Below are 20,585 nucleotides of genomic sequence, written 5' to 3' on the forward strand. Positions count from 1 at the left end.
GTATTTGTATGGTCATTGGCACATATTGAAGTGTACACATATCAATTTATTCCAAATATGATACAACATTAGTAATATTTCTATTATGTGAAACTGAATGAAAAAGAGGTCCACACAATTAAAATATAGGAACCCTTCTTTATTTTTTTAATATCTTGTAAACAGCTCCAAAAAGAACTGCTTGCACATTAGGTGCTTGATGTGTGCCACATAATATTTACAAAATGTAACGTTAATACATAGATGGTTAGATTGCTCTGTTATATGTAAGGTCTGGCTATGAATAGGCTTGCACATGTAAGGTTTATATCTGGTACATTCTTGGCGCTGAGACTCAGCCCAATTGAAACCCCACCTAATGTGCAAGCAGATCAAGGTTTCCTGACCTGGTAGCTGGTGCCAACTTTAACAACTAGAAGTGTATGTCCAATGTAAATGCATTGTGTCAGTGGGTTGTTTCTTGTTTCACATTGTGTTTGCAAAGTGACTGGCTTGGTGGGATTGCATTAAGCCTCACTATCTAGAAAAATCGTGCTCGATCTCAACCTGAACAGACATTTAAGAGTAATCAAGTTGTACACATTGGGTTTGATTAAATATGCTGAACCAGGTAACATTTTTTTAACTTGTGGATTTTCCGTGTCCTTGTGCTAGATTTAATACAGTGAGAACAAAAACATACAATTATCATGGAAAAGTCTAAGCTGCCAGCTGCCTTATGAATGTTGTTGAGACATGAGATGAGCGCACCATTGGAAGCAATGCTTTAAATATTGGTCAAACCATTGTGTACCAACCAGTAGTATTTATTGGTCCGACTAAGGACCAAAATCGGATCATATGGCTTAGTACTTGTTAGTATTCATTTTTTAATTATTTTTTTCAGTGATGTATGGAGGTACAGGTCTGTATACTGTATGGTTTACAAATTATGCCTCTGTTTGACAATATGTTGAAGTCGATATCGGTTTGCGATTTTAAACCTTGATGGGAGGTCTAAAGTTTTGTGGATGGAGGTTGTTGTTTTAATGATGACCGAGATGTTACATTCTCGTGGAACGTATGCAGCATAAAGTTTTATACTTGGGTGGAATCAAAATAATGTGATATAATAATCCTAAAAGACAATTATAAGGAAGGTTTTAAATAATTACTTCAATCTGGATTTAGATTAGGAACCAAAATTGCATTTTTTATTGTGAGCGAAGACCAATATTATCATGTTTGTTTGTTGTTATTGATATTAAACACATGAAACTTTTGGATTGTTGAATTGCCTATGTGTTTGTACTAATTTGCTAAGTTTTTTTTTCTGTTTAAATGTTTGATAAATACAGTGGTGCATGAAACAAGCACATATATTGGTTTGTATATATGTCTGCATCTAATTCAGCAAGGAGGCAAGAAGGAGAAAAGGGGGCCTGTGGAGATCATATTGTAGTGAGATGTATGAATATAAGTCCATACGAAGCCTACAAAATGAAAACTTGTACTTGTAAGTCCATCATATCTATTAATGTTGAAGATCCATAACTACAGAGTTAAAAAAACTATTAGATCTGCAGATATGTACCTGACGTTATTGTGGATTGGATGCTATTTCCAAGTAGCGTTGATAATAGTTGATCCTCATCTCAGCTCAGTTACTCTGTGGTCTCTACCGTATTGCAAAATTGCTATTGGATGTCTGGGATATTTCGTATGTTAAAACAATTTTTTTAATGACCATTGGGGAAGATTAGAGAAGTCAATTCGCTTTCTTGGGCCTTTTCTCTTAGGAAATTTGCATGGACTAATGTTAATGTTTCACACAGCATATTGACATGCATAAAGCGCTTGCTACATACAAAAAAGACCAATTGTGACAGATCCTCTAAAAAGAAAAATTATAAACTTAAAGCAGCAGGTAATATATCAATTGTGGTTGTGAAAGACACTGAAGTGCCATTCTCGCTGCAGTAGCAGACTTCAATTTGTTAACTGTTTTTGTCTTTGATCTAAATCCTTATAAATCTCGATTAATTTCTTTTTTCCCAGGTTGGCTTCCCATTGGTGACCCTTCTACTCTGTCTAGGCGATCCCCAAACGTTCAATATTAACTTTGGTCCTCATATGGAGCTTTTGTATAAGCATCTTAAAGTGAGTCTTTTCTGTATAGTTTTCTTTTATATGCTAGTCTACTTTCATTTTGATTACTGGTAAATTATTTTTGCTGTGGCATCTTGGGTTGGTTATTTGAAGGCAGTTATTCGCCTTTTGATGTCCCATTCCTGTCAAGAACTAATTTGTTTCCATATTAATTCAGGACAAGAACCATCGTTCCATGGCTCTAGATTGCCTGCACCGAGTTGTGAAATTTTATTTAAATGTTTATGCAGATTACCAACCTAAAAATCATGTATGGGATTATTTGTACAGTGTAACGTCACAGTTGTTGACTGTCCTAAAGAAAGGTCTGCTAACTCAAGATGTTCAGCATGATAAGCTTGTCGAGTTCTGTGTGACTTTGGCTGAGAGCAACTTAGATTTCACCATGAATCATATGATTTTGGAACTGTTGAAACCTGATAGTTCGAGTGAAGCAAAGGTTATTGGTCTTAGGGCTTTGCTTGCCATTGTCATGTCTCCTTCAAATCAACGGTTTGGCTTGGAAGTTTTTCATGGTGATACTTCTGATACCCAGATTGTCTTTCTTCAATACTGTTTCCTTTATATTTTGATTCTGTGCAATTTTGTATGTTGCTATTACCTTATTTTTAACTTGTTCGTTATTATTTCAGTCCATGGAGTTGGCCATTATGTTCCGAAAGTGAAATCTGCAATTGAGTCTATCCTAAGGTTATGTAATAAAGCCTATAGCCAAGCTCTTCTTACTTCACCAAAGTCGTCCATAGGTATGTTTTCTTTTCTTAATTCAAGGTTACTTTCTGTAAATGTATCTATGTGATCAAATTGTCCTAGTGGTGCAAATTTAAAGTGATTTAAGTCATCAGCATGAGAGAGTTTGTTTAGAGCATGGCTAGTATGGTGCAAAAGAAGATCTGATGTAGCTTGCTATATATCTTATTATAATCAGTGCTTCCTCCTGGAGCATATTTCCACTGTTATACATATCGTGAATGATTTTTATCCCTTTGAGAAGAACACATGGAACTTGGAAGTACATAGCATCTTTTGTTTCATTCGTCTCCCTTGTGGATTAGGCCCTTAACAACAATCAGTCAAGATTATGCATAGTCGCATATTACATAATATTTTATGTACCAGATTTTAGAGATGTGGGTACAATTCTTGATTTATTAAGAAAGTAGAGTGAACCCATAGATTAGTTTGGGTGGGCATCTCATACCATGTTAAAGGAAACTTAACATTATTGGACAGTCGAGTTTCAACCCCATGAATGAATGGAGTATCAGGACATTGAAATTGTTAATGAGATAAGATTTGTTTGTGATGACTATGATATGTGGAAAATGCTTTAAAATTTCATCTTATGGTACCACTTTCCTCTTTCTAATATGGCAATCATATATCAAGTACCACAGTAACTGAGAAAGATATAATTAAGCTTGAAGTTTGTTTATGATAGCTTGGAACTTGACCATATTTGAAAGGTCAAGTTTGCACTTAAAATCTGAAGATATGGTCAAGTTTGAAGTGTATGCAGTCCTTTTGTATTGTATTCCAGTGATTACCTGTCATGAAAATTATTTTCAGTTTTAACTTGTGAGTAAAATTATTTTTAACAAACTTGAGAAAGAAAATTGAGATATTATGTTCAAATAAGGAGGGAAATTTATAAAAATAATGTGAGAGGAAATATCAACATATGGAAAATGTATTTTGATTAGTGGATTCTGCTATGCTTGTTGAAAAAATATTCACTATTCCATCTGAATTCAAGATATTTGTTTGGCAATTGTGCTTAAATTTTGTTGTAATTAACAAATTAGACGACTAGAGTGGTTTTGCCGATCATGAAATTCTGGAAAGTTGTATCATTTCTTTTGCTTTCATGATTAATATTGTTGTCAAAGTTTAGCTCTCGGACATCTGAAACAGTAGGACCTTCTTGAATGTTACATTACCATTCCGATAGATGCGCTAATGTATGATGAATACACCGGATCACTGATATCGGATAATGCAGGCACATTTTTGTGTTTAAGGTGTCCAACTTTGACTAATACAAATATTCTTGTTGACACAAAGAGGTGATTCCATGATTAATAGTCATTTAACACATGGCAGCGATTCTATTCTATCCAAAATGAATGCCCAAACATAGAAACATGATAGAATTCATGTAAAACAATCTTTTAATATTTTGAATGAAGAAAATGATTTATGGCTTATTCAAAGATAGAATGCGTGCTTACATCTGATTGTCTTCTGCGTGGTTGTTAACCAGCAGTAACTTTATCATATCAGTGGGGGGATGCTAAATTATAATTATATTTGTAGTTTAAAATTTAAATGTATTTGTTTGCTTTATCATTTAAAGCTGGAAACCAAGATCAAATCAAGACCTCGGGAAAATTCCAATTTTTGAGCTTTTTTAAAGTTGACTGGAATCTTTTGAACCTGTGTTCCTTTAAATTGTGTTTTATTTCCTGTTGTTAGAATGCTTGACTACTAATCCTATATTCTTCTGTTCTCCATATTATTTGTGGGTTAATTGTGAAATGTCTTTGACATCAACTTCAATAAGCTTTTCAGATGCTGTAATGAAGGAAAAATCTCAAGCATCTCTCTTCAGGTCAGTGCTGAAGTGCATACCATATTTGATCGAAGAAGTTGGCCGCAGTGATAAAATAACTGAAATCATTCCACAGCATGGCATAAGTTTTGATCCTGGTGTCCGTGAAGAAGCCGTGCAAGTAATGAACCGCATCGTGCGGCATCTTCCTCATCGTCGTTATGCTGTGGTGAGAGGGATGGCTAACTTTATACTGAAACTTCCTGATGAGTTCCCTCTTATAATCCAAACTTCACTGGGCCGCCTAGTGGAACTTATGCGCTTGTGGAGGGCTTGCTTGTCTGATGAATTGTCAATGAATGATGCTCAAACCATCAAGAGATCAAGTCTTGGAGGTGATAAAGTGAACAGTTCTCCGTTTCTTCAGTCAGCAGATTTGTCTGAGTTCCAAACAACAGAAGTGGATGCGCTTGGTCTTATTTTTCTCAGTTCAGTGGATGTTCAGATAAGACATACTGCACTAGAATTACTTCGGTCTGTTCGTGCTTTAAGAAATGACATCAGAGACTTCTCAGCAAACGAACGGGCTGATCATAGGTTACATGAGGCAGAACCAATTTTTGTCATTGACGTATTGGAAGAAAATGGGGTGATGTTTTCTGTAACTGCTTGTTTTTTTTTCATCTTTTCTATGTGGTTGCTGTTTATTATTTGATATAAATATCCTCTTTCTGACATGAAAAGCTCATGCATTATATATTTTAAAGATGTACAAGAAAGTAATGAATCTTAATGCTAGATGAGTTATATTTGGCAAAGAAATGTATTATCATATAGGCTCAAATTTATTAATTATATTGGAACTGGTGTCATGTTCACTTAAGTCATTGAGGAGTAGGATTTCTTAACAGGAACAAAATGATAGATCATTAAGTATGTTGGCTTCCAATTGCTTGGTGGTGTCCTGATAGTTTTTTATGTGTTTCGCAGGATGATATCGTTCAGAGTTGCTATTGGGATTCTGGTCGTCCTTTTGATTTGAGGAGGGAATTTGATCCGGTTCCTCCTGACATAACACTTCAATCAATTCTTGAAAACTCTGACAAAAACAGATGGACCCACTGTCTTAATGAGCTTGTTAAATTTGCTGCTGAACTTTGCCCAGCTTCTGTTCAGGAAGCAAGGTAATGCTATTTTACTTTGGTTAGGTGGATTACTATTTACTAATTTTCAGTCTTCAAGATTTAACTATTGCTGTCTTGTTTTGCCTTAGAGTGGTCTTTGATTTAGAAATAGTGTTTTACATAGTTGGACTTATTGCTTGATCGAACTAGTGTTACATATTGAGTTGCTTTGATTTCAATGCCATGCTAAGACAAGGCATCACCTTCATTCCTACATAAAAGTTCAGACTTCTTGTCGGGTCATACTGGTAGCACGCTGAGTGCTCCATTGTGAAGTTTGTCAAATTATAAAATTGATTTTCAGCAACTTGTGAAGCTTTAATCTAGGTTTTGCCTGAGATTGTATATTAAGATGGCATGTTCCATGGAAGTGTGGATTGTTAGTGCTTGTTGCTTCTGTTCTTGTTCTTTTGCTTTCTATTTGGACTTCTTAAAGAATACACATTATTGTCCTCTGTTTTATTAATGTCTGTCTTATTTTTTCCTTCTCCTTTTTGATAGAACTTGTAACCCCCTATCAGAGATCTCTATCTTGAGGAAGAAGACAAAGGCCTGCAAAAAACTAGCACTATGATTGATTTTGTCCCTCTTTTTTATTGAAGTCTGTCTTATTCTTCTCCTCTTCTGTTTTGATAGGATATGGCCCCTCTTACCAGAGATCTCTATTTTGAGAAAGACAAAGACCTGAGAAAATCTAGCACTAAGATTAATGTGCTAAGTTTATTGTAACAAAGACTTGATAAAAGAGAACAAAACCCATATGTCTAAGGCTTGAGAGCACATCTTTATAGGGCTACAGATACCATTAGGAAACATTTATAAAGTCTAATGCTAAATTATCCTAGAAATTCTCTATAGTTGCATAAGAAATGTTCTGAAAATAGCTAAATATTCCCATCATCTCATCCATTTTATGCCACTGTAGCTGTATTTATTTATTTCTGCATTGATTGTGGACGAGGCTACACAGTCATCCATGCTATTTGGAGAGTTTGGCAACAGAGTGAAGTTGCTTACTTCCTCTTTTTTAGCCGATTTGAGGCTGTATATCCTTAGTTTGGTTGGGAAAAGATATATCCGTTAAGGACTCTTTGGATTTTGCAACTTGACCAAGCCTCCTCTCCATTTTGTTGTAGGACTGCTGGTTGTAATTAATGAAGTCAATAGGTGGACCATCTGCTGCCTTGTGTAGATGGGCCAACTGCCAAGGACGTGGACCACCCTATCTAGGGTTTGGTTGGGGTCTGTTTCCGTTTTGAGTGTCATTATGACATTTGTAGGCTGTCAAATAATATTTAACCTACTTATGGTTATAACTTATGGTTTTTAGACTTCTTAGTTCTTGCAATGATATGTCCATATTTAACCTACTTTTGGGTATGCATCATGAGAACATGTTTTATTTGGATCAAGATTAGGAATACTTGAATGTGATTAGCTATTATTGAACCCCAAAATGTCAGTGGCTAAATGAGGTGTCCGCTATGTAAAGCCTGTTTCACACGATGCCTCAAGCAGATTTCTGCTCTTTTGTTAAGCTATTGATAGGACATCAGTCTGTTGGTGGTTCACTATGCTCATGCATAGTTGGATACCCTGCAAAGGGAGGCAACAAAGAAAAGTATAATTGTCTTGGTCAAATACAATTGATTATTGTATGCTTTGGAGATTTGTTACGTGGTTCACAAAGAGTTTGGCTGCTTGACTTGTATGTAGGGGTGCAACAGGGAGGCATGCTTAATCGGTCAATGACTACTAAGATAACTGTCTTTTCTTCAACTTTGGTTAACCTCTCAATGAAATCCATCTTAATATTTTCCCCAATTACGTATAAGCAGGGACTGAAGCCCACCAGACAGTTTCATGGTTTTGTAGTTGATTCTTTGACATGTTACAGTTGATTATGTGGTTACATGCATCCTTCCATATGCTTGGCCAAGAAAAATCAAAGTGACATGCCTTAAATTTACCACCATGTCCAGCTAAGTAGTAGTAAGAAGGTGGACAAGATCTGGTCACAACGAAGAGAAATCTTCCCAGGCACATTTTGATTTTTGCAGTAAAGCATAGGTGGCCTGCTAATGTAGTGAGGGATGGAACTTGGAAGTAGCATCAGTCTAGTCATTGTTGAAGTTTAGTGATCTCAACGTCCATATTATAGGTAACTGCAAAATAATCAAGGATATGGGACGTTGGACTTAAAACCAAGGTTTGCCATCTCGTGTCGACCAGTGGTTCTAGTCCTGGCCCAGATCGGCCGGTGCTGGCATACTATCTGTTGGGACACCAGTATGTATCGACAAACCCAGAAAAAAGCCCAAAAAGGGCCACAAAAATACTTGGAAAAGAAAATAATCCTATTTTAAATCTTTTAATTATAATTTAATATAATTTTAATTAAATTTCAATAAGGATTAGATAGCAAATTTATCTTGTTTTGACGTTGAGTAGCATCTTTGCCGCATGTTCTCCGTTTCTACTGTTAATGTTGAATCATTTACAAAGATACGAGCAATGTTAGATTACATATTGAAACTCTAATTGAAGACACCTTCAATCATATGACACGTTTGACCACTTTATTCCCGCCAATTGAAGCTCTAATCACTGATTAGGATGTTTAATTAAGAAAGAGATGACAGAATGAGAAAGAGGGGGTGTTAAAAAGAGGGGAGTGAGGAAGGATTTAAAGGGTTGAACCAGGCCCAAAATGGGGTCCAATGGTCAATTCCAATGATCAAATTGACCATTGGACCAAATTAAATCCCAACCCTTGATACGGTATGGTTGAGATCCTGATCGTTACCAATCGAAACATGTTGGTAACGGTCATGTTTCGATCGTATCACCCATTTGACTGTTGGACCAAATTAAATCCCAACCCTTGATGCGGTACAATTGAGATCCGACCACCACGGATTGAAATATGTTGATAATGGTTATGTTTCGATCATATCTTCTGATATTTGGGGTGTACTGGGTGGTACACCTCTGCATGATATCTTCCGCCCAATACGGGGCGGTTCGCGTATGGTCGTTGGGTGGACCAGTTCGTACCACCTGTACCATACCATATCGGGCGAAATTGCATTCCTTGCTTGAAACAGCACAAATTGTCCTCCTTTCTGATATATGAAAGTGCATTTGCAGGAGATTTGTTCATCCAATATAGTGTCTGCTATCCTTGAAATTTTGGCAGGTAATTATGCATTCATTTGCATAATTCCTTTCATATTGCTGTCACAAAAATTACAGCATTTAGGAAACACTATTAGAAGTTTCAGCTTCATCACTTTTACATATTTCAGCATACATGTTTGAAAGTCCCTCGTTGATGTGATTAATTTGTACTGCGAAGGCAGATTCAGTTCCATACAATTTCTTGGTCACAGCAGGGAAAAAAATCAGTTGGAACAAGTGAAATTCAATTGGAGTTGGTTGGAGTAGATTGATTTCGACAATTTCTAGCAGATTTGTCAGCCTCACAAGAAGGAATAGTAGTAGAATGGGACCAATGGCTATCATAAAGTGTTAACTATAGGATAAGATGGAAGGGGACAAAGTAGGGTAAAAGTGAAATTTTTTGTTATTGTAAGTTTGTAACTGTGAAATGGAGGACATGCTATCGCATCATGCATGTCATGACCCTTGCCCTTATCATTCGTCACTGCTATTGATTTGTTTGTTGTCTGCTGCTGTTTGAGATAGAGGGAAAGCTAGATAAAAGGAAGAAGACAGTAGCATTTAGGTTCTTAAGGGAAAAGCAATTCTATGTCAGAAAAGGATATCATGAGATTCAGGATGAACGTAAATTTTAAGGGTGATTGAAGAGATGCTAGGGTCTAGTGGGGCCATTGCTCTCTTTTGAGCTGCAGATTGATCAGTTCTGAATCATTTTTGTGTGTTGTGTCATGTGTGTATATATAATATTTTTACTGCTATAATATGTTTGTATGATATGATATGATTGATATTCATATTCAGAATAAATACTTTAAATTAATTTTTTCTTTTATTTTTCATTGTTACTTTTACATAAATTTTCTTCTAGTTTTATTTTTTTTGGAAAAGTTAGGTAATTTGTAGAATATGAAACTCTTTAAAAGAATATTTTAATCATGTATACCTTTTTCCCCCTTAAATTTAATATTTTTTTAATTTCTTATGATTCTGTCATTTCCATTCATTCTAAATTTAATTTTGGGTCTTTGACTCTGTTGATCATATCTGTCCAGTCACATTGATGCCTACTTTGTTTCCCTTCGTCATTCTTGATTTTGATTTTTTTTTTCCTTGCAAAACATGATTTTACTCAATTGTATTTAACACTTATGGTCTAACATCTTAAATAACCTCAAAAACTTAAATTTATAGTATTTATTTTTTCATATTATTTAAATTTAAAACTTATAGTTGAAGAGTTTGATGGGTGGATATGAGAGAAAAACAGATCTCTACTTTCACTGTATTCTAGATTGTTAGACTTACATGAGCTTCCTTCATTAGCATCACTCAATCAACAATTAGGGAATGCTTGTCATTGCAAGGCCCTGTTTTTGCATCATACAGTGGATGATTAATCAATAACTGTTTTTACTAATTATGATGTGTTAATTATTTATCCCCTGGGTAATTAAAATTTACTTTTGGCTTCTATTTGCAGGCTGGAGGTTATGCGTAGACTTGCACTTATTACACCTGTTGAATTAGGCGGGAAGGCTTCTCAGTCCCAAGATGCAGAAAACAAATTAGACCAGTGGCTAATGTATGCGATATTTGCATGCTCTTGTCCACCTGATAACAGAGAAGATGGTGGCTTCACAGCAGCTAAGGAACTTTTTCATTTGATATTACCATCACTTAGACATGGATCTGAAACACATGCTGTGAGTTCCTCTTTCAGATATTACCTTTTGATGACTTTTTGACAACCTTGTCCAAGGATAGGCAGCGGTGCGCTTATGGTTGAGACTAATTTTATGAAATTCATGCTGTATCATCAGTATTTATGATGCTTAATTTGTAGTGTTACAAAAGTTCTACTTTGCAACTGATTAAAAGGGGATTAGGACATTTGATTATAAGATGTTATAAACTATTACGTCCCGTAATTTCTTTTACATGTATAATATAACAAAGATTTATGCATCTAAGAAGAGGAGAACCTTGCATGTGAGAGTTTCACTAGCCTTGCCCATGCTCTTGCAGACTCATTTGGCTGAGTGGGCCCCTGGAACATGGCCAAGCACTTTGTGTGAGGCCTCAAGATCAGTATGTGAGGTTTCCTTGGAACAACCTTATAGAAGAATTCTGAGAGGATGTGATTGTAGTCATTTTGATGATCAGAATTAAGTTGGATGATTTGTTAGGCTGGTTGGTTGTGAGATAAAGAAGATTATAATGGCTAATACTTTGATATAGTAAAGCTATGATCTAACATCAAATTTGAAAGATAATTCTCATTAAAAGGTGGCTTTCAATGATATTTCTCATAATGGTCTTGGCATGAGAAGTAATATCAGATAGCGCAAAGCAAGGTCCACACTGTACATACGAAACGTGTGCTGTATCATTAACATGGAAGTCTTGAGTTTCTACTTTCATCCAATAAACTATACAAGCATTAACTAGCACAGATTTATGGAAGAAGAAAGAATGTGATCACTACTTAGAGAACAGTCAAAACTTATTTGTAAATTTGCAGTGTTTTTTAAATTAGTATAATTTATGTAAAATATGTATTTTTTTAATTAAAAGAAATAAATATTTTATGATTTTTATCATATTCTTTTTATATATTAAGTTATATATCTTAAAATATTTAAATTTACCCATGTTTCGGCACCCATACTTCAGATTTGGACCCTTATGAGCCATACATCCATATCCTAAATTAGACCCTTGACACTGGGATCCATGCTGCTTTAATGTTTCTTACCTAAGTCAAAGCAATATAGTGTGTAAATTGTACAAATTACTGAATTAGTATAGGAACTTGTTGAAGATGCTGTGTGGCAAAAATTCAAGTAATCACTTTTTTATGAGAAAATCATGTCCCAGAAATGTTTGCAAATATATAATTTGTGAACTGCATATTATGTGTTTTGCTATCGAGAAAATCTATAGGTTGACTTGTATCTTCCTTTTTTGAGAAAATTTTTGAGAAACAAAGACCTATTCTTAGTGAATTTGATTAAATTTGTGAAAATACCTGGGAAAGGTCTCTTTTCTTTAAATTGTTATATAGATATTTTTTAATCTTTTAAGAAATAGGCCAGTAAAGAACTATGTTGTGTTCTCTTTAAGCATCTGATAACCTTTTTAATGTTTGGTATCTTTAAGTGGAAAAAAAATGTAGCACTTTAATATAAAGAGGCATAAATGCTCTCTCTTCTTGCATTTTCTAATTTTACTCTTAATGTTGGGATCATCAGTAATAGTGCATTTGCTGTTTTCTTGGTTTAGCATGGAGCTGTAGCTGCTCTTGGTCACTCAAACTTGGAAGTATGTGAAACTATGTTTGGCAAGCTTGCAACTTTTGTTGAAGAAGTTTCATCAGAAGCAGAAGGGAAGCCAAAATGGAAGGTGTAGCATTACTTGACTGAAAGAATTATTTTAATTGGTATACGAGCCTCTTAGTTGCTAAGCATCTCGGTAGATTTCTTGTGGGAAGTCTTCCATTCATATATGCTTGCTTAGACAAGTGGATTGTTCTTGATAAGTTGAGCTGTTTCTTTTGTACTGGCTATTTCAGGTTTTTCATGTAGATATGTTAGATTTTGTGCTAACTTAATCTTTCCATAACTTCGCATGCTTTTCATATTTTACTTGTCTGAATACAATATTGACATGGTAAATATGATATCCCTTTTTCATCAAACAAACTCAAGAGCTAGCTTCCATATTATAGCTTAATGTAGTTTTATTTTGGAATAGGAAGGTTGGAACTTGGAAAAATCTGTTTGGTGGATCTATGATATGGTCAGTTCAACTTACACCAGCTACCTAGTGTAATTTGCATTCTGGATATAGGCATGACTTTGGTCTTGTTTAGAAGTAGCAAGATGGAAAATCCATTTGCAAATTCACTAAGTCATGCTTAGTTTTATCTGAATCAGGCTTCATTTTGATGATTCTTTTCACCAATAATGCTTAATGGATTAAACCTACTACCATTTGGGATCATACTGAAGAACTCATTTGACTGAAAATCTTCTTGTTGTTCTGCCTGGCCTATTCTAAATACCTGAGGAAGTCTTGCTGTGTTTGTTGATCCATCTCTCTATATCATCTGGTGTCCCCTAATACACCGTTATGTGTCTGCAGAAATAAAATGAAATGACAATCATAATGTAGTAAGATATGATAAATGCTCTTAGCATTCCATTTGGGTGTTAAAATGACATGCCTTGTTTAGGTTTTCTTTTGTATCCTATCCCATCTTGTATAAAGTCATAATGTCCCAACTATTTGGGTTCAGCGGCATTGATCTTTTGCAGCCATTAAACTCTCTGAAAAATTATAGCTCTTGCATGTATATATATATGTGTGTGTGTGTGTGTGTGTGTATATATATATATATATATATATATATATAAAAGTTATGTATTGACTATTTATATTGAGTCTGTGCATGCAGAATCAGAAGTCTCGCCGTGAAGATTTTCGCATACACATTGCAAATATTTATCGTACAATTGCTGAGAAAGTTTGGCCAGGGATGCTTAGCCGAAAACCTGTTCTGAGACTTCATTTTCTGAGATTCATTGAGGAAACATACCGCCATACTAGCACATCATCCTCTGATAGCTTCCACGAATTGCAGCCTCTTCGTTATGCATTAGCTTCTGTTTTAAGATATTTAGCTCCAGAGTTTGTGGAGTCAAAGTCTGAGAAGTTTGATATCAGAACTCGAAAGAAACTTTTTGATCTCCTTATTTCTTGGTGTGATGATACAGGCAGCACATGGCCACAGGAAAGCAGTAGTGATTATCGTAGAGAAGTTGAGCGTTACAAGGTAGGACAGCATAACCGATCAAGGGAATCTATAGACAAAATTACCTTTGATAAGGATGTTGTTGAACAAGTGGAGGCAGTACAGTGGGCCTCCATGAATGCCATTTCCTCTCTTTTATATGGACCTTCTTTTGATGATAATGCCAGAAAGATGACTGGTCGGGTCATATCTTGGATTAACAACTTGTTTGTGGAACCAGCTCATAGGGCACCATTTGGGTATTCTCCTGTGGATCCACGAACTCCATCGTATTCAAAATATATAGGAGATGGAGGACGTTCAAATGCAGGACGGGATAAACATAAAGGTGGACATTTTCGGGTTCTTCTAGCGAAAACTGCCTTGAAAAATCTTTTGCAGACAAATCTGGAACTCTTTCCTGCTTGCATTGACCAGGTCAGTTTCATCTCAACATCTTCATACCAGCCTTAGCATATTCATTTGTGTCCAGTTGAACGGCATTACACAAGTAACTCCTGTGGAGTTTTATCAATGCTGTCATGAAAATAATGGACATGAGACTTATGTATCCTTGTCTTTGCTAGACAATAGGCTCAATTACATAACCAAGTCAAACTGGTAAATACAAGCCGGTGCATACCGGTTCCTGCTGGTTTTTCCAACAATGGTCCCAATTACATATTTTCTTCTATTAAATTAAGAAATTCATGATAATGTGTAAGTTTGTAATTTTGTTTGGTACCGAGGTTGCAAATTTTCAAAAATGACAATCATTAACCATTTACAGCTATTAAACTGAATACTAGCAACTCATTATCAAGTTGAATGTTGAGATTGAAAGAACCCCTCCAAAAACAATGAAAATAACTGGAATAGAAGTGTTGTGTTTTTATTTGAGCCTTAAATGGCTGATAAGGAGGTGATTATGCATCGATCATCGAATAACTTACATCTGCTATATGGCTTCTCAGAGGTGCATCATGTTGTAGATTTTTTTCAGTTTTGTAATACAAATCTATTGATCAGATCAGCTAGTTTTAGTATTTAAGTCAGTCTTGGATGACACATCCATTGTAATAACACACAACAGTGATAACCTTCATATAAATTATTTCTTTTGGTCGGTTGATTTCTTAACAGTTGTATGCTGTCTCACCTGGTTTGCAACATGAGATATGTAGTTATGGTTGACAATGTGCATTAGGTCAGAATGGTAGAAGGAATCTTTTGTTCACTGATTACATGTGTACTTCTAGTGTATAGTAATTTTGCATATAGCTGCATGCTATTTTAAAGTAAATCATTTTCATGATTTTATGTCTGAATTACTTCACATATGATGACATTTTAGTAAAGAGGAAATTAGTGTCATCTGAGTTCTCCATTTGTTTTCCTTAACAGTCTTTAACATCGTGGATCCAAGTCACAAAATTTGGTGGTAACCTGTTATTGATCCAGGGTCAAAATTACCTTGTCAAAGTTCTTGTAACCTAGTCAAAGTTACCTTATCATGAGTCTGAGCAATCTGGCGTTACCTGATCATCAGTCCAAGCAATCTGGCTAACTACCTTTCTTAGCCCTGTTGCGTGTGTGTTCCATTCCCACATGTGTTTTCCAGATTTCTCGGATAGATTGAGCTAATTGGGTTGTACTACACCAGCCCGTCTCTAAATGTTTTGGTAGATCCTCATTCTGCTTTAATTTTAAACCAAGAGTAAGCTCTTAAGTCATTATTATCTGTAAACATTATACATCCTGTCCATTTTCATGTGCCATAGCATTCTTTATTGATTAATGCTTCCTAGAAAGAGTTTAAAGGAGTTCATATGTTTATTTAGAAAATCAAGATAACTGATTACTGCTGCTGAAGTTTGAAACCTGTATAATGAGTAGTAGGATACTATTATGATATTATCTTCGTTTGACAGATATGTTTGTTCATGATCCTAAGAACCCTTTTACTATGTACAGTGCTACTCTCCAGATTCTTCAATAGCAGATGGTTACTTCAGTGTACTAGCTGAAGTCTACATGCGTGAAGAAATTCCAAAGTGTGAGATCCAGAGACTACTAAGTTTAATCCTCTATAAGGTAGTTGATCAATCCAGACAAATTCGGGACAATGCCCTCCAAATGTTGGAGACCCTCTCTGCCCGTGAGTGGGCCGAGGATGATACTGAGGGTACAGGGCATTACCAGGCATCTGTGGTTGGTAACCTTCCAGACTCTTATCAGCAATTCCAATACAAGCTCTCCTCAAAACTTGCTAAAGACCATCCTGAACTGAGTGAGCTCCTTTGTGAGGAAATCATGCAGCGGCAGCTTGATGCAGTGGACATAATTGCACAGCATCAGGTTCTAACATGCATGGCCCCTTGGATTGAAAATCTTAACTTTTTGAAGCTTTGGAATTCTGGCTGGAGTGAAAGATTGCTGAAAAGCCTTTACTATGTGACATGGAAACATGGAGATCAATTTCCTGATGAGATAGAGAAGCTCTGGAGTACTGTTGCTAGCAATAACCGAAATATTATTCCAGTTCTTGATTTTTTGATCACCAAAGGGATTGAAGACTGTGATTCTAATACATCAATAGAGATAACCGGAGCATTTGCTACATACTTTTCTGTAGCGAAACGTGTGAGTTTATATCTTGCACGCATTTGCCCACAACAGACAATTGATCACTTGGTCTGTGAGTTATCACAGAGAATGCTGGAGGAGATTGAGGAACCTGTTAGGCCAAGCAAGGTTGATCCTTTGGCAAATTTTATCTTAGAGTTTTCTCAAGGGCCCACAACTGCTCAAGTCGCAACTGTTGCCGACAGCCAACCTCACATGTCTCCTTTGCTTGTTCGTGGCTCCCTTGATGGCCCACTTAGAAATGCTAGTGGGAACCTGAGCTGGCGGACTTCAGGAATTACAGGCCACAGTATCTCAGGCCCTCTGAGCCCAATGCACCCTGATGGTAACATGGTTGCTCCTACCACTGGCCGGTCTGGGCAACTCCTTCCATCACTTATGAACATACCAGGGATGAGCATGTCGGGACCGTTGATGAATATTCGAAGTTCAACTGGCAACTTAAGAAGCCGCCATGTGTCTCGTGACAGTGGAGATTGCCCAATTGATACGCCTAATTCAACTGAGGATATTTTGCATCCTGCAAGCAGTGTGATTCAAGGGATCAGTGCCAGTGAGCTCCAATCTGCTTTGCAAGGACATCAACAACATTTACTTTCCCGTGCAGATATAGCACTGATTCTACTTGCAGAAATTGCTTATGAAAATGATGAGGATTTTCGTGAACACTTGCCCTTGCTCTTTCATGTTACTTGTGTTTCCATGGATAGCTCAGAAGACATTGTGCTCCTGCATTCACAGCATCTGCTTGTTAATTTACTTTATTCACTTGCTGGTCGGCATCTGGAGTTGTATGAGGTTGAGAGTAGTGATGGGGAGAATAAGCAGAAGGTGTTTAGCTTAATAAAGTACATTCAGTCAAAGCGTGGCAGTTTAATGTGGGATAATGAGGACCCAACTCTTGTGAGAACTGAACTCCCTAGTACTGCGCTACTTTCAGCACTTGTACTGAGCATGGTGGATGCCATCTTTTTTCAAGGGGATCTACGGGAAACATGGGGTGCAGAAGCTCTCAAGTGGGCAACAGAATGCACATCCAGACACCTTGCATGCCGCTCGCATCAGATATACAGGGCACTGCACCCTAGTGTAAAAAGCGAGAACTGTATGTTACTCCTCCGTTGCCTTTACAGGTGCTTGGGAAATCCTGTGCCAGCAGTTCTTGGCTTTGCGATGGAGATTCTCCTGACATTGCAAGTGATGGTAGAGAACATGGAGCCTGAGAAGGTAATTCTTTACCCGCAGCTTTTCTGGGGTTCTGTTGCGATGATGCACACAGACTTTGTGTACATCTACGGCCAGGTGCTTGAGCTCTTTTCCCGAGTGATTGATCGGCTGTCCTTCCACGACCGAACAACCGAAAATGTGTTATTATCCAGCATGCCACGTGATGAGTTTGACACATACAGCTGTGATGCAGCAGAGCTTCGTAGAGAAGAATCACGGTCTGGCATGGAACCATTGCCCCCAGAGAGTCAAAAGGTGCCGGCATTTGAAGGTGTGCAGCCTCTTGTTCTGAAGGGACTAATGTCCACTGTTAGTCATGGTTCTGCGATCGAGGTGTTATCTCGAATGACAGTTCCTTACTGTGACTCTATATTTGGGAACCCGGATACACGACTTCTGATGCATATCACCGGTCTACTGCCCTGGCTTGCCTTGCAGCTAATGAAGGATTCAGTTTCCACAGACTCGGTATCACCTCTCGAACATCAGTACCAGAAGGCTTGCTCTGTTGCTACCAACATTTGCCTCTGGTGCCGTGCGAAAGCTTTAGATGATCTAGCAGAAGTGTTTGTAGCATATTCGCGAGGTGAGATAACATCCGGTGATGACCTCTTTACTCGTGTGTCTCCACCAATTTGCTCTGCGTGGTTCCCTAAATACTCATCTTTAGCATTTGGTCATTTGCTGAGGTTGCTCGAGAAGGGTCCGGTGGCTTATCAGCGGGTGGTATTGCTAATGCTTAAAGCATTATTGCAGCAAGCTCCCATGGATGCCGCCCAGAGTCCCCATGTTTATGCAGTTGTCTCACAACTTGTGGAGAGCACATTATGTTGGGAGGCCCTTGGTGTTCTGGAAGCACTGTTGCAGAGTTGCAGCACTGTCGCTGGTGGACACATGGACGATCTGTTGTCAAATGAAAATGGGCATGGTGCAGGTGAGAGGTTTTTGCAAGGTATGTTGGCACCTCAGAGCTCATTCAAGGCCCGAAGCGGACCTCTGCAATATTTAGCTGGATCTGCATTTGGAGCTGGACTCGCAGCTCAGGGTGCTGGGAGCACAACAGATGGTGGTTTGTCAGCAAGAGAAGTGGCACGTCAGAATACCCGTCTGCTTCTTGGTCGTGTACTCGATACTTGCGCTCTCGGAAAGAAGAGGGACTTCAAGCGACTTGTGCCCTTTGTTGCCAGCTTCGGTGCATGAAGCACATGTGATGTGGGAAGTCTTGTGCAACAATTGCATATGCTGGTATACCGGATATACTTCACCGACGAGGGATGATGCTGATGCTGAATGATCGTTTCATGGTATGTTCTTATTGTCGTTGTAGTGACTACCCGTGGAATGGGATTAGGAGCAAAAATCTCCTGAACCGATGGAAGTTCTCCGCACAATTCATGGCTCAAGATCCTAAATTAGCCACTTTCTCTCGGTGCGCTATTGTGGTGTTAGATCCAAATTAGTTGTAAGTCTGGCAATCTTGAATGTATCAGGGATGTTATCTTGACCCAGATGTCTTTATGGCGTTTCCTTTTGTAGGTTGTTGAATCCATGCCATCGTCAAGTTAATTGGGTATGTAAAGGTTGCTGTTCTTATAAGCTATAGTTGTGTTAGTACCTCAGCATGGTTAAGCAAAGAACCCAAGTGAAAACCTTTTGTAGAAATGTTTCCCCATTAAAGATATTATCATCCAATTGTAATGTTCATGTCCAAAGATCGTCTTCTCTGAGTACCCCAAATTAAATGCATTGCATATTCTCTTGAAATTAAATTACGAGTGTTTCTATTTTTCTAGGCTGGTATTTTCACCAGCAACTTTTGATTCATAAGGTGTTGTATTATGATTTTGGATTCGAAATCTCATCTGACATATGAATTATAAGTTGGAAGGGCCATGTAGAATTAAACTTCCTTTTTCATTTGATATCACACATACTTTGTAGGAAGCTTTGACAGTCTACTGAACCTAGATTTGGCTCTCCCTCAGATCATGATCAGATATCATGTCTCTTTGTTTAGGAGACACGGAAGATTGCATTGCATTGGCATCTAATACTTGCTTGAACAGTCATCAGGCAAACAAAAGGGTTTGGCTTGAGAAGTTGTTTGATCTCTGAGGAGCCACAGGAGGCCTGCCGCCACTAACAAAGCTGTGCTTCCTTCCACCGAGAGAAGACAACGGGCCCCTGGAAGCCTTCTTGGTGATGGTTCTGGAGGACTCCTTTGGAGACAGTGATCTCTGGCTGTCCAATCCCCACCCATAACTCTTGCACGGCTTCATCTTCTTCCTTTGTGGCCTCTCCGGCTTGGCAAGATCCTCCAGGCACCTCACACTGGACAAAGACGTGAAGCTCTGCGACTTCCCCTGGTAATACTTCGACAGCCCTCTCCTATTGCCACAAACACATGCAACGATCGTAAGCATCGACGATGATGTCCAGCCCTCGGTGTAGCTTGCTTAATGGCGAGGGATGATCCATTAGACTTACTTGAACGGAAGCTGTGCGACGAGGGAAGCCATCTCGTAGAGAGGCCCGTCACCATGCGGCTCCTCCTCCGTCGTCGGCGACGCAGAAGAGGCGGTGTCGTCCATGTCGTCCGACGAGGAGGACGTCGAAGCACCGGGAACGCTCGAGAAGCTCTCCCCGTCGTCCTCATCCATGGTCCCATGGCTGCTTTGTGGGATGAAAGAAGCATCCATGACCAGCTACACTGCTACCCGACTCTCTTACTCTACGCCTCAGCCCTTCCCCCCACCCTACCATACGCTTAAGCCGCCGAGACCTGTCACCCCCTTACCTCTTCTCCTCGCTCTGAGCCCTTCTGATCCAAAGACCTTCTTCTTCTACTACTGCT

The 20,585-nt window shown here is 38.0% G+C and overlaps 2 protein-coding genes across 4 annotated transcripts in view; one reads left to right on the forward strand and one right to left on the reverse strand.

Moving 5' to 3' along the window:
• LOC135629734 (uncharacterized) overlaps positions 1-19,435 on the forward strand; it is a 30,716-nt gene extending 11,281 nt beyond the window's left edge. The window contains exons 1-10 of one of the 3 annotated variants that reach the window (XM_065137610.1): positions 1,358-1,495; positions 2,038-2,139; positions 2,306-2,663; positions 2,781-2,894; positions 4,720-5,348; positions 5,690-5,883; positions 10,547-10,769; positions 12,349-12,468; positions 13,523-14,296; positions 15,833-19,091. In XM_065137610.1, the coding sequence (XP_064993682.1) occupies positions 2,113-2,139; positions 2,306-2,663; positions 2,781-2,894; positions 4,720-5,348; positions 5,690-5,883; positions 10,547-10,769; positions 12,349-12,468; positions 13,523-14,296; positions 15,833-18,931 (5,538 nt within the window). In that variant the 5' untranslated portion in view covers positions 1,358-1,495; positions 2,038-2,112 and the 3' untranslated portion in view covers positions 18,932-19,091. Of the gene's footprint in view, positions 1-1,357; positions 1,496-2,037; positions 2,140-2,305; positions 2,664-2,780; positions 2,895-4,719; positions 5,349-5,689; positions 5,884-10,546; positions 10,770-12,348; positions 12,469-13,522; positions 14,297-15,832 lie in introns of those variants that run through there. The other 2 variants (XM_065137609.1, XM_065137608.1) reach the window with 2 other exon arrangements.
• Positions 19,436-19,626: 191 nt separating this feature from the next.
• LOC135629735 (protein OXIDATIVE STRESS 3-like) lies at positions 19,627-20,585 on the reverse strand. Its single transcript, XM_065137612.1, has 2 exons — positions 20,219-20,585; positions 19,627-20,119 (listed from the first exon to the last, which is right to left on the reverse strand). Exons 1-2 carry the CDS (start codon positions 20,428-20,430, stop codon positions 19,801-19,803), a joined length of 531 nt encoding a protein of 176 aa, XP_064993684.1. The 5' UTR covers positions 20,431-20,585; the 3' UTR covers positions 19,627-19,800.

This window comes from Musa acuminata, chromosome BXJ3-1, assembly GCF_036884655.1.
Source record: "Musa acuminata AAA Group cultivar baxijiao chromosome BXJ3-1, Cavendish_Baxijiao_AAA, whole genome shotgun sequence".
Classification (NCBI taxonomy): domain Eukaryota; kingdom Viridiplantae; phylum Streptophyta; class Magnoliopsida; order Zingiberales; family Musaceae; genus Musa; species Musa acuminata.

What these genes read in the sequence shown, in the direction of transcription:
- LOC135629735 (XM_065137612.1), bottom strand. Translation starts at nt 20,430, where the DNA reads ATGGATGCTTCTTTCATCCCACAAAGCAGCCATGGGACCATGGATGAG. An exon ending in GTCGCACAGCTTCCGTTCAA is followed by an intron (nt 20,120 to 20,218) that starts GTAAGTCTAATG and finishes TTGTGGCAATAG; the next exon opens with GAGAGGGCTGTCGAAGTATT.